This window comes from Strix uralensis, chromosome 2 (genome assembly GCF_047716275.1).
Source record: "Strix uralensis isolate ZFMK-TIS-50842 chromosome 2, bStrUra1, whole genome shotgun sequence".
Lineage (NCBI taxonomy): Eukaryota > Metazoa > Chordata > Aves > Strigiformes > Strigidae > Strix > Strix uralensis.
The window spans coordinates 18,626,803-18,640,970 of NC_133973.1; the positions used below are offsets into that span (position 1 = coordinate 18,626,803).

General features: G+C 39.8%; 1 protein-coding gene across 5 annotated transcripts in view; it reads left to right on the plus strand.

Annotated features, from left to right (window-relative positions):
• Positions 1–14,168, plus strand: part of CRYBG3 (crystallin beta-gamma domain containing 3) — a 91,937-nt gene that overhangs the window by 20,181 nt on the left and 57,588 nt on the right. Inside the window, exons 3-4 of one of the 5 annotated variants that reach the window (XM_074857037.1) lie at positions 5,725–5,866; positions 5,948–6,161. The exons of 1 other annotated variant lie outside the window; for it this stretch is intronic. In XM_074857037.1, coding sequence (XP_074713138.1) covers positions 5,725–5,866; positions 5,948–6,161 — 356 coding nt within the window. Of the gene's footprint in view, positions 1–5,724; positions 6,162–7,757; positions 7,840–8,205; positions 8,293–14,168 lie in introns of those variants that run through there. 3 more of the 5 variants (XM_074857028.1, XM_074857066.1, XM_074857057.1) reach the window with 3 other exon arrangements.

Below are 14,168 nucleotides of genomic sequence, written 5' to 3' on the forward strand. Positions count from 1 at the left end.
ATTTTTGAAAAAACTGAGAGTTACTGTTAAAAACTTACTGTTGCTGCCCACAACAATAAATGAAAGACAAAGCCAAAATAGTTTTGGAGTTTGCATAATCAAGATTTCTCTTGTGGAACCTGAAAGCTGATCTTTTTCTCTTTGGCAATGATGTAGACTTTTGTTGAAATGGAATTTTATAGGTGAGTACATAGCACCTTCTGTTTGTCCAGGACACTTGGTTAAATTAATGATGTTCACAGCTGTATGTGTTCAGGAAGGCATTTCAAGATCATCCTGTCTGAAGTCCTGATAAATTCCTTTGTCCTACTGAAGATTTTTAGAAAGGATGATCCTGAAATGTGCTTCCCTCTCTACTACTACAGTTCTTCAAAGAAGGAATCTTGAGCAGGGAATGGCTTTTAGGATGGGTGGAAAAAAAAAAAAGATCTTAAACCTCACTCAGTTTGGCACAAAAAACCACGGAGGAGACAGATGAGAAGCAGAAGTGTGGTGCCAGGTGCTGTAGCCCACCTACAGAATATAAGTACGTGTGGAAATTGCACTATCTCACCGTGTTCCCAGTGTACTGCCTGCTTGTGCACACCTTCTGCATTGAAAAGGTGAATTTCACCTTTGTTTTTTAATTTATTTTCAAATGTCAGGGAATTGTCAAGTAAAAGAGAATAAATTATTTCATGTTTGTGAAAACGTTTTCCCTAAAAGGCAATGGAAGTGTAATACTGGGAGAATTTAGAGGAAAGAACACAGGTAAGACAATTTAATTCTGTTCTCCCTGGCTCCATACTACATCTTGTAGTAATAAGGTGATGGTTACATACTGAGAAGTGAGTACCACTTCTTAATCTTTAATCAGAGCTTTACTTTAATTTCAGGAGAAAATTCAGAAGGCAGAAATTTTGAAGTAACTCTGCAAATGTAAACAGAATTTTTTAAATTATAAAGTTCACTCTGTCATTCTAGAGAGTTTCACTGAGTTTACAATTCCCTCTAAAGGTGACCTAGCAGAAACTTTATTTCAAATTGTACCTCCTTTTTTTTATCCCTTTTCATTTGAAGTGTTCACCCTTACCACCTTAGTTTTTGTTCTCTTGACAGAGAAGGTGTGTCTGGATGCTTCCTCGGGTTTTGGAAGAACACCAGAGTTTCAGAGAATGCTTGTTTCATCTTTTCTTTCCTCATCTGACAAATTAAATCTACATTAAGAACTCCTTGGCGTTTCAAGAATTCAAATGGATAAACAAATTTTTAAAGTCCCAGTGCTGAACTTTCAACAGAGGCAGTTGTCTTTCCAAATGTTAAATAGTCATTGAATTTAAATAGGTTTATTTTTAAAAATGCAAAACTGATACAGTTTAACCAAAAGTCCTTTCCTTTTGTTTACCTTTCACTCCTGATTATGAAGATGCCACGATTTCATTAATTTTCTAGTTACTCTTGTCTCCCAGGGTTGTCATGACCTGATTTTTCTCGTGTCAAAACAAGCAGAGAAAGGATGATGTGAAAGGGAAACTTAACAATATAAAAAAGCCAAAATATTCAGAGGTTCAAAGCATTATTGGTTATTTGTAGAGATATAGAACTCACCTTTAACTTAAATCCCCCCAAAACCCCAAAGCTGTCTTTGTTAATCTTCGTTTTATTTCTTCTTCTGATTATTTAAATGGTATTATTTAGTTAAGACTAAACAGTTTTTGGCAATGGTGGAACTCCCTTGCATCAGCTCCATCACTACTCTAATTACAGGCATAAATAGGAAAAACCCACTATGACCACGTGTTTTTTAAATCCATTTTTCTCATGAACACTAGCAACAGTGGACTTTTAGTTCTCTGCTTATCATGTATTTCACAGTCTGAGAGTACTTTTTCCTGAATTTTTCTTAATATTATGCCAATTTTCTTAAACAAGTCTTGTTTCTAATCCGTGTATCACTATGACTGGTTCTTTTTCATTAGGTTTCTGTATGCATTGCCTCCCATTGGTTGAGAACACCTGACTTACTTTCCTCACAGTAGTTGAAAAAACAAAAGGTTATTTCATGTGTGGATTTAATGTATCTCAGTGTGTACCACTCATTGCAAACAAGTGGGAGATTACACCAAAGATGCTTTAGCCTCCCAGAGAAGGGAAATTGAAAAACATGCAGTAGTGACTCATTGTGGGGATGTACTAGTCTGCCAGCAACTCAAGCTATTTCGCTGTGGATTTTGTTTAGCATGCAAAATTTACAGACTGTATCACTGTTCAAATTGAATGAAATGCTCAGAATTGTTAAATGAAATGCAGCCTTCTTAGCTATGTTGAAAGGCCAAAGCTAAGCCTAGGAACATGGTTCACTTTCCAATATTAGAGGTAGCAATGCCTAAATGTGCTACTTTGTGCACCCAGCACTTTATTCTGAAATTCTTAAATTATTTCTACACACTAGCAAACAGAAATTCTGTGACTGTTCCTTGGATGAGTAAATTGGGATGTTGGGGTTAAATAGCTTGTTGAAGGTTGCTGGGGTGAATCGATGATCCTAAAATCCTGATGGTTGGCTGTCTTCTGTCACAACTGCAGGTGAGATGGGGTTGTTAAAGTGCATGAGCAATATGCAGAATGTCCTTCAGCAGCAGCTCCCAGCACTGCAGGACAGGTGGTCTGTCAGAGGTCTCCACACGGCTGTCTGGAGTTTCTGCTTTGTAATGAGCGTTTGTTCATGGAAAGTGAAATCTGAAATGTCTGGCTGTTTTAGCTGGAAGCTAATTCTTTGTTCACGGAGATCTGTGTTTTAACGCTGTTAATGTTTTCGTTTCATTCACTTGTTAGGGCAATAAAAGAGATTGTATTCTTGGCAGACAGACTTAACCCCTGCTGAATGAGAACCTCTGGCAATTTGAACTTTTGCCACCTGACTGCTGAGAGATGGTGGCTACCAGGGTGGCTGTTCCCAGCTGGTACGGGAGGTGGGGCAAACATGGCAAAGCAATCCCCCTTCAGGGTGCCGTTGTGCCACTGGAGCTGCTCCCTGCACTTGGTGGGGGAGGGCTGTTCGCACTGGTGGAAAGACCTGTGCCTGACTGGTAGGTGCAGTTAAGCTTTGGGCGTATGTCTGTGCCACAGTCAGGAGTGGATTGCAGCCTGGAAAACATACCTAGTCTACCGTTGAATAAATTAGCTCAGATAAGAATCGTGCTTGAGACATGACATCGTGGGCTTGTCTTCTGAGTCCCAGCTGCCAAGCTTCTCTGCAGCCGTTGCTCCAAGGCGGGACCGCACTACCTGGCTGCACAGTAGATGCAGCTTCAGTTATCACTGCAGTCTCTTCAGTCACCTGATTTAAGTCATAATCTTGTTTCATGCTCTGCCGAGCTTCCCCTCTACACCAGCCTCATTACATGTGAGGTCACAGGACCGTAGGATAATTCAGGTTGAAGGGACCCCAGGATGTCATCTAGCCCAACCTCCTGCTTAAATCAGGCTCAGCTATAAGGTCAGGCTAGGTTACCCAGGGCTTGCCCAGTGAAACTTTGAGTAATGAGTTGCTAAAAGAATAAAAGCTAATTAAAGCTTTATGAAGCATGTCACAAGCAGGAAAGCTCATGGAGAATGGGAAGGGGGAGGCAAGGGTGTCCTGGGTTTGGCTGGGATAGCAAAGGCAAAGTGGAGCAGGAGGGAGAATATGTGGAGAGTAGGATTGATTATATTGAAGAGAAGAAAGAAGGGTTTGCATAGTTTCTGTATTGGGACTTAATAGCCATGTATATCTTTAAGCACAGTGTAAATGTTCTCCAGGGCTTTTTTTATGCAAGACACTATTTATGGTTAAAAGTATGGAAGGACCCTTTCATATTAAAACTTCCTGTTCTTTTGATTTACCAAAAGTTAAGTAAGGAAAGGAAGATTAAAGAGGAAGGAAAGTCTAAATAGATTTCTGTTTCTGGAAACAGAGACTACAAAACAGCTTTTCATGCAGGGCATGAATTATGCTTACAAATAAGCAGCACAGTCTTTACAAGCATTATGTCTCAGAGCTGCTGGGGAAAGAATTTCACATGTGGAGATTTAGCCATATTTGAAGTCTCAGTTCCTAATAGGAAAAAACCCACTAGTTTCTGAATACAAATGGCTTTAAAAAAAAACAAACAAACAAACAAAAAAAGAACAACAACAAAAACCCATAATACTAAACTGTTGACAAGTTTTGAATGTAGTATTTTCTTTTATAGTTAATACATTTAGCTGTTAACTTCATAGATATTGTAGTAATTAATATAAATGTGTATCACCTATAATGGTTATACCTGCAGAGAAAATAATAAGATTTATGTGCAGTTCCTGCACTGAGATACACTTTTAAATCTGAGAAATTTGTGTGAATGATATTAATCACAGAACAAGGGAGAAATGCCCTCCTTCACTTAAAGTTGAATCAAAAAATGGTATTGAAGAATGCTGAGGTATTAATCAAAGTGAAGGAAGAAACTGTGACAATAGAACTTTGAAGCTGACTATGGTGAATCATTAACATGTTATCAAATTTTGGAAACTAATTTTTTTCTTGTTTCTATTTTGTATTTCCTTATGCAAAGTACTTGGTTCCTATGAGATGAATTGTTCAAGGGATTGATCCCAGGTTTGCATGTTACTTGCATAGTTTGCCTAGTACGGAAGGTACCAGCGAGCACTGTGGTACATCTGTAAGCTGCACTGTTGTTGTCTTCATTTCCAGGAGTGGGTTTGGGTAGAGTTGACTTGTAAAGTTGTACATCCCTGAATACTACAGGGGTGACTGCATCCCTTTGTGATGCATCAGATATTGATTAGTGCAGTATGTGGGGAAGCAGGTGGGATTTGTCACAGGTGGGATGAAAAAGTTTGACTTAGCCCACTTTTGAAAGTTTACTTAAAAGTTTAATGTGGTTTTTTAAGTGTCTTGCCTGTATGAAGAAAATAGAGATTGTATGGATTTCTCAAGGACAAATTAGTGCTATTCAATTTCTATTCTCACATAAACAATACAATGACTTTTCAGTTTCCCGTGCTTTGCCAGTGAAGAGATGCAGAAGAGGCTGGGAGGGACCATGGCCAGGACAGCTGCCCCGAACTAGCCAAAGGGATATTCCTATATATAAACTGGGGGGAGTTGGCCAGGGGGACCAGTTGCAGCTCAGGGACTGGCTGGGCATCAGTCAGCAGGCGGAGAGCAATTGCATTGTGCACCACTTGTCTTTTCTTGGGTTTTCTATCTCTTTTTATCTTTATTTTTATTATTATATTTTATTTCAATTATTAACTGTTCTTATCTCAATCCACGAGGGTTTTTTTCCACTTCTCCTCCCCACCCCACTGGGGGGAGGCGGGGAGAGGAGTGAGCGAGCGGCTGCGTGGTGCTTAATTGCTGACTGTTAAACCACAAGTGTGAAAAATTGTTCCTTGCTTCTTCCTTGGGTTTTTTCTGCCAGTTGAAGCAATTGTTCTCCATCTGTCCTTCAGTACTTTACTTCCACAGCAGCTGCTTTGTGAATCTTCTAGCCTATGTAGTCCTTCTGGGTTTTGTAGAATAGGACCTTTTTAGTACAGAAAGAGAAGAAGAGAGCACAGGGCTTTGATCTTAAAATGAACCTTTACAGAACAGATCATCTGAAAGGAATACAGTGCATGGCAGCAAATTAAAATTAAGGAATTGGGAAAATGGTGGGAAACGTGTTCTTTATGTGCTTCTTGTATTTATCTTAGGTTTGTCAAAATGAAGAGAAGAACCATTCCACAGAAGAACTTAGCAAGTCTGAAATCCAGGAGGAGTTGAAAAAGGCTAATAGCCTTCCTAGTCTGACTCCTGGAATCAAAGCAGCAGATAAAGACAAGCAACCCCGAGAAGGTTTTTTTCATTTTCTTGGAAGCTTATTTAATATTGCAACAAAATCTTCTTTGGTAGAATCTAAACCCTCTACTTTCCAAGGCAAACCCGACAGATATGAAAAGGATTTACAGAACACAGATACCCTTCCGGAGGACATGCAGCCAAAGCGTTCGAAAATTGAAGAGCCTATTTGTTCTACAGCTAGAATAAAAGAGGATTCTGTAAATAAAGATGATGCTATCTTAAATAATATTGGGAAAGATATCTCACAGGATCCGCAAGGAGGCTGGAAACAATCTGCAGATGCACAAAGGTAAGTTTTATAATTTATTATTAAATACAACAGTCTTTGTGCATGTGTATGTGCACAGAACTGCCGTGACAAAGTTCTGCTGACTGTATGACAAATGACTGTCATTTCTAAGGATGGTTGGGGTGTCCCTGACTCGGCTGTGTGCAAAACTCTAGTAGCAACTACCTTAAATAGATGAGAAGTCGACTCCAACAAAATGTCATTTTAAAGAAGATTTTCTAGAAGTTTTCTCACTATGGCTAGATCCAGTTTAGATCCATCTAAGTGTGAAGAGAGGTTAAAGATGTGGCAGTTAGAAATACATTCAGTATTGTAGGTCTACTTAAAAAAAAAAAAAAGTGTAAAGAGCTTATTTCCATCCATATTGTGGGCTAAATAAAGGTTTGAATGTTTGTCCTTTTTATATCTCACTAGTTCAGTGGTTTTACTTCTGCAAGTAAGGTTTCCTCATTTTTAAATTATCTTTCCTGGTTTATTTGACTTGGTGATTTTTGCTTATGTGTTTTGTTTCCCCTTGTTCTCTGGGGTTTTCCTGTAATATAAATAAGGTTATATAAAATACTCAAGTAGCCTAAATAGGGAACATCCTTAAAAGTCCTGTAGTATTTCCAAAAAAGATTTCCAAAAAAATGGCGCCAAGGGCACCAACGTGTGTTTGAGACTCGAGAAGCAAAAACATTGGCTGTGGTCCACACCATATATTTCAAAATCTTTCTGATTGTGGCATAAACATAGGTAATAAACAAAAACATTTGTAGCTGTTATGTTGACTATTTAACTATAGGTGGGCCAGTACAGCATAGGTTTGGAGTTAGGTGTGCCTGTATGCGTGTGGTACCTGTCCAGTTTTCGATAGGCATGTAGAATACGGACTTGTCCACAGGCAGTGAATCTGTACATAATATTTACTCAGATTTTTAATACTGCCCAGGATATTTATTTAAAATTTAAGCCGAAAGTAATGATTTGGGGTAACCAGTAAGTCTATCACAGTGCTTTTGCTTGTATTGCACAATGGGGGGATGTACTGAGTTAGAAACACCTTTTTTTTTTTCTTTTTAAGTTTTAAAACTACTTTGAGTTGCACTCAGTATATTTATCTGTGACCTGTGAAGTGTTTCACCTCCATATAGGAGGTCAGAGAATTCCTGAAGTAGCTGCTTAATGAATTTCACTTCCATATTGGGGATGTCCCCAGCACTCTGTCCTTATTTATTATTCAGTAGACTAATAATTTGAGCTGTCATTCACTTTTATATTATAAATGTAATGGCTGATCAGGATTTGAATAGGGGATGTGATACCTATTCAGGTATCAAAATACAGTACTGTGTGTAATTAATAAGAATAATGGCTGTGTTCTCATGAGTACTCTGGTTTGGTCTGTGACGTGGTCGACTGGTTTTTATTACAGATTCTTATCATAGTAGCACGCATCTGACTGATGCTTTTTCCAAACTGCGTGTTGTAGCCCGGCACCGCCAATTTATGGATCAATACAGAAGAAAATTTCTCCTCCCCTTAATTGTTATCTGGAGAGGCCTAGGAGCATTATGTTATACAGTCTAGTTCCTGAACAAACTCTGTATTTCTTTAAAAAACCCTGTTGGACAGGCTGGCTTGCTGCCTCATTCTCTTGCTGTTTGCCGTTTCTGTAGTATGCTCTGGAAACTGGCAGGTAAGTCACGTGTCATTGTGCCAGGGCTATGCAGAGATACAAGAAAAATCACTCCTTGCCTCAGAAAGATCTCAGTCAAAAAAGACCGTAATAGATCTTTTACACTTTTTACTTCGTCCCATGTAGTTTCTGCCATATCTCAGCCTGCTTTCTGCTGTACTTCTTAATGTTTGCTCCTCTTCTCACTCTCTCCACCCACAGCTACTCATTGTATTACTCAGTTTGCAGTGGTAGTCTGGCCTCTATGCAGCTGTTCTTCTCTTACTGTCTTCCCCAACAAAATCAGTCCTCTTATATGCTGTGGTCCTCTAACTTACTTTGAGTCTCTCCTGTCTCTTCAGACAAATACAAATCTTGGAGATTCAACTGAAGGCCCAATATGTGGTGAACTAAACACGGCAATTGGAGCCTGCAATAAGTGGATGAGAGACAGCCATGGTCAGCCCTTACAAAGTCAGTCTTTCTCTTTGTTTTTTTTTTTTTTTTTTTTTTTTTCCTCCAGTAAGGAGCTGGTGCACATCTTTGCTTCCAGGAAGAAACCTCTGACTTCTGCTGGCTTTTCAAAGTGTACGCATGAGTTTTGTTTGACTTTCCCTTTTTATTGATGCCCTACAGGTCTATGAATAGGAGTGGTGAAAGTGACAGAACATCTTGGGATTTTGTTGCTGCTATGCTCATTTTATACTGCTGCATTTGAGAAGATCTTAAGCAGTAAACTGATAAGGTGCTGGGCAGTCTGTATGCAAAGTTTAGAGGGTCAGATGGTCTTAGTCTTCATTTGCTTCTCGTGAATTCTTCAGAACAGTATGGACTGTTTGTCCATTTGTCATTAATAAAAGCTTACAGAGTTCAGAAGGTGTGGGTATTAACTCACTGAAGTGACCTCTTTTTGTTCTGTGCAAGTATTTTTCTGGTTTGGGTTTCTTGAAATCAAAGTTACAGTTGGCATTTTCAATTGACCATGTTTTGACATTGTCCTATATCGTTAGAAAACCTAGGCAAATTGTTGTGGATTTTTCTTGGTATAGTTTACCAGTGTCATGGTCAGGCAAGCATATAAAAATGTGTGTTACTAGTTTGGAGGGTAGGGGTAAGTTCATGGGTATACAGAATGAAGTTTTTCCATGGAAAAAGATTTTTTTTAAATGGAAGAAAATGTGTGGGTTTTTCATTGTAGCTGCTGTAAAATCAGGCAAACATTAAGCCAGTCATTTTCCATCTAAGCTCATTCTCAAAAGTACAGTGTACATTCTGCCCTTTTTGGCTCAGGATATGAACATGTTAGACAATCTCTGTGTAACTTTTGTGTGTTTTCCTCTGCCTGACTACACAGGGTGAACTGTGTTTCTGAAGCGATTAGTAAAGAGAAATTGAAATGACAGTGCAGAAGCAGAGGTTTGCAATTTACCTTTTAAAAAGTTTGAATCAAGGATACCTCTTCTTTCTGTTATGGAACTGATTATGCCAGGTTTGTTCTCTTTTAGTTTATAAAAGTTTAAAGGATATAGAGCAGTTTTTTCTCTTCAGTACTAGCTAGCTTCTTTACTAATATTAACTGACTGGTATTAAACTGTAAAAGTGCTCCTGATTGCTGAGGATTTCGTTTTGTAGGAACTACTAAGAAGTAGTTGGAAGTGGGTGCTAAAAGCACATGAATAATGATTGGGGTCTTGGGGGGAAGATGTAGCACAAGGGAACAGGAAGGCCCCTGGGTACCATGAAGGGAGGGGATGGTATGAACGGGGTCTTTTGCTAATCTCTTGAAGACTGGGTCCCGAAAGGCAGATGAGACACACTAATGATCCATACAAATTCAAAGGTACTATTGATTCCATTGATTGTTACGTTAAACTGCAATTTTTGTATTTAATGAAGAGGCGAATTGAAGCTGAGCACTTCACAAATCCTTAAGACCACTGCATTATTAATCTTACAACTGTTTTCTTTGTCATGAGGAACATTTGAATTAATTTGTTAATTCTAAACTACTGTTAAATATTAAATTAGGGGTTATCTGTGGTTAGGGAGGAGGTTGCAATGATAAATGAAAGAGGGGCAGTTTTAGATTGCATAATTCCCATTGAGTTGTTTAAAAAAAACAACAAACCAAACAACCTTTCAGAACTAAAATACCTACCACATGGTCTCAGATGCCTCTACCAGGACAACTTCATTAACCTCGTATCCTTAAAGCAGTATTTTGCAAAATACAAGGAAATCGGGCTGCTCTGACCTGTAGACTGAGGTTAATTTTACCCTCAGTGGGAGACCTGGTACTTGGTGAAGACTCAAGTTTCCAGGCCTTGAGCCAAGGAAAGTGGAACTCATGAGTTCAGTCTGTGGAGTATGTGTTTGTGAGGGACAAAGAGCGTAGGTCATGTTATTCCTCCATCACCGCAGCTGGTTGGCTCAAAGGTAATTGTACCTTAAGGGCTTCTGCTCCTTTAATCCAGACAGTGGCAAGTGGTAAAGGAGGAGCACAGAGGACAAAACCGTAAACCATGATGAATTTGGCAAAGTATTTAGACAGCAATTGCAGCAGACAGTAACACAATAATTGCAGCACTGAAGATGGATGAGGAGAGATGGGTTGGCTAGGTCTCCAGTTATTGCATCCCTTAGTCTTCCATTTGTCTGGGATGGTTGATGATTTCCTTGCCATTGAGAAGTGAAGCAAGCAATTGGGCTTGCAGTGTTCTATGGAAGATTAATGATGAAGGTGTTTGGTTGGTAAAATATAAAATACGGTTTTAAAGTAATACTTATTTGGCTGTAAGCAGAAAAAAAATGCAAAGTAAGGTATTTCCTACTAAGCATAGAAAAATATCTTATCTAAGATGGCAACTTTTGTGTAGAATAGTTCCCGGTGACAGAGGGGTAAGTATAAAAGTGAAAAGTTCGTGTTTAGTTTTAGCCTTTGCACTCCTTAATGATGTTAAAAGCCAACCTTTCACTGATGAAATAAGCCCTAAAAATAAAACCAGGGAATAGTGGGGATGCACTTCACCTAATTTCTCACTGCTGAAAGTCTACATGAGAGAGATCAAGATTTCATAAAGTAAGTGACAAATACAAAACATGGGTTTGCCCCCATTATCTTTCTTTCCTGTCATGTAAAATTTTTTCACTTACACATATATTGCCTTTCACTAACAAGATACAATTTGTCTTCAAATTTGAGGCTGTTGTTCTACGACTCCTGAGAATTGGCTTCCTGCAGTACATACCTGCTGTCTTCTCAAAAATACCAGTCATGGGTAATAGGCAGTACTCTGGTTACTGAGAACACCACTCCAAAGACTTATTTTCCTTCTTTCTCCACCCATGCCCCATCACACTCCCCCGGGAATAAAAAAAAAAAAAAAAAGTAATGACCCAGATCTGTTCTATTGACTGCTTGCCGTTTGCCTGTTTTATAGTGATGTGCAAAGCAATAGTACTTGTGAAACTACACAACTTGTTTTGGAGTTTAGCAAGAAGCCTTACTGCATTGCTGAACATGGTTGATGAGATGAAAATCAAAGTAGTACACACTAAATGTTTTGATTATAAAATCCTGACTGCTGGTTAAGATGCTAACATCCCAATTCAACAAACTCTTTAAGATCCCGACTTCTGCCTTCTGTTATGAACCTTGTGGACTTGGAAGCGAGAAAGAACTCCCAACCCCACAAGTGCAGGGATTTTCTAAGTGTAGGTAGAAGAGGAGAGGGGGTAATTTCAAAACCAAATGCTCAAAACAGTATGCTTTCACACTTTGCCAGGAGCTGTCCTCATAATAGTTTAGCGAGAGCATTGCAAGCTATTTCATTCAAAAATGGATGTAACCTTGAGGAGAGACAAATTTCAGACTGTTTACAGTTCTACTATGTTAGACATTGTTGGGTTTTGTGAGGGGTTGTGGGTTTTTTTATTTTAAAGTCTAGTAGATATGTTGCTATACATCTAATTGCATAGCATTTCCATCTTAGTATTGTCAAAAATCCTGTCATTTTATTTTGCTTTTTTAGAAATATATCTGATAAAATCCTTCAGGTCTACATAATTCTGGTTAACATGTCTGTTTCGGAGCTTGTCATTCACTGTTGTGTTACTGGTCAAATGCAGGCTTGTGGTGATACAGAAACATAGCCCTTAATTTGTCTGGTGGATTGTGTATTGTGGTTTTGATTCAGTCAGTAGCGACAGCATTCATCTTTCCCTATGGATGCCTTTGACAGACAATTGGGAGTAAATGAACCGAAATTAAATCACTTAATTCCAAGTGGTGGCCTCTCAGGTAATTCCTGAGGAATAATGTAGAAGAGCGAGGAAGCTGCTGCATTTGTTGAAATCAAATCTGTCTTGTGGTCAGAGCTGTGACCTTCTCTGTAATTGCCTGCCCAGGACCTATTTTACATACAGGACCCGAACACTTAAAACCATAGATGTACACATCACGTGGCAGTGTCTATCCGTCTTTGAAAGTATTTGTTTGGTGATGACGGTAAGAGGAAAACAAGAGCACTCTGATGGTTACTTCTATTATAATAATACCTGTATAAAGATTCCCATTGTACAGACAAATGTATAAGTATTTATATAGTAATATACAGCCTGTCAGACTGAAGAGACAGCTGCTTCCCTTTTTCATTAGAGGTTGCTTTGGTGGTGACTCTGGGGAGCACCAGGACAGCTGTGGCCCCTGGGTGGTCCTGCCAGCACATGCCCTGCATGCTTACAAGCACTGCTGTTTGAACCTGCACTCGTTACCTTTGGTCTTAATTCCCTGATGCAATTTGCTACACAGACACTTGAAGCAGCACAAGGAGGAACAGGGGGCGGGGCAGATGTGGGCATTGTGGGGTGAGGAAATGGGGAGGGAGGAGGGGGACATAGTACTTCATCTTCCAGTGGCTTTCTGGCATCTGCCTTCAGAAACTGACCATAGAAGTGCAGTGTTGTTCAGTTGCTGGTGCTCAAATGGGTAGGGAGGCATTGCTGAGGGTGACCTGCTGGTGCTTGATGGGTATAAACTATGTGGGTAGCTCCACCCTTCTGGGACAGCCAAATATGGCCCCAGATTGATTTGGAAGGCTGTTCTGGGGAAGGATTGGGATCATCCTGCCCCTAAGTCTTTAGGTGAACTGAGGAAGGAGGCCTCCAGGCTGTTGCAGGGGTATACCCAAACTCCCATGGAAGGATTTAGTGTTTGGTCACTAAAGAAGAGGGCTTCATTATTCTTAAATCTTTTCTTCCAGACACATGTCTCTTCACACCTTAATTTGAACAAGCTACCCTTTTACACTACTCACAGACTTTCAGATTTTGATGAGAGCCCATGCCTGTGTGGGTCAGCTGAGACCTTGTCAGGACAGGTGCTGTGCTGATACTTAGCGACCAATTCCAGCAGTGGGGTGGGTGAATTTCAGGGCTCTGCTGTAGGAGAAATGCAGGCCCAGGCCTGCCTGCCAGGGAAGGGTACCTGCCCAGAGTTGGGACGTGGGCCAAAGGAAAGGTTCCTGTTGGCACCAAAGCAAAGATTTCTCTGTTTCTGAAGGATGAAAGCTTCTTAGTTTAAGAGTAATTCATAACAGATGCATGCGATGCAAAATTGAGCTAAAGTAATTAAGCTGAGAATTAATTCACTGGGTTATTTTTTCCACTTTTTTTTAATAGAGTTGTTCAACTTTGCAATGTATTTGATTAATAGAGACTGTTTCTTAGAACATTTTACAGTGTGATTTTTGAAGTTAAGAAGCTACCTGCAATGTAATTGTTCAGGCCTCCTAGGCCTTTACTCGTCAATAACGGCTTAACCCTCATACCTTCATCTTTACTGTTGTTGGGGTGACAAGTAGTGTCCGAGAGTGTGTATCACTAAGTTCCTGCTTTAAGTAGTCAGATGGGTTGCTAGAACATGCAGTCACCTTTGGTTGCCTCTTCAGAGCACACGCAGCACCTATGTAATGCTCAGAGACAGGTCCTGGTATAATCTTCCGCTGACAGATCTGCCTTACTCCCCCTAGCATCGGTGTATGTGAAAGGGAAGAATAATCTTTTTGTTTCTGGCATCCCAAAGTCAAGCCCTTTGGTTTCCTTAACACATCTGAAGCTACACTCTTTTCTGAGAGTAGAGGGATGTCCTAGCTTTAATTCTTCATTACGTAGGAGGAGCAGCTGAATGGCTTTCTTGAGCCTTAAGAAGAAGCAGCTAAGGGGTGACCTTACTGCTGTCCTCAGCTCTCTCATGGAGGCCTTAGAGGAGATAAAGGCAGACTCCTCTCAGAGACATGTGCTGCTGGGATGAGAGGCAACAGGAACATGGGATATTGGGAAATGTGTTTTTG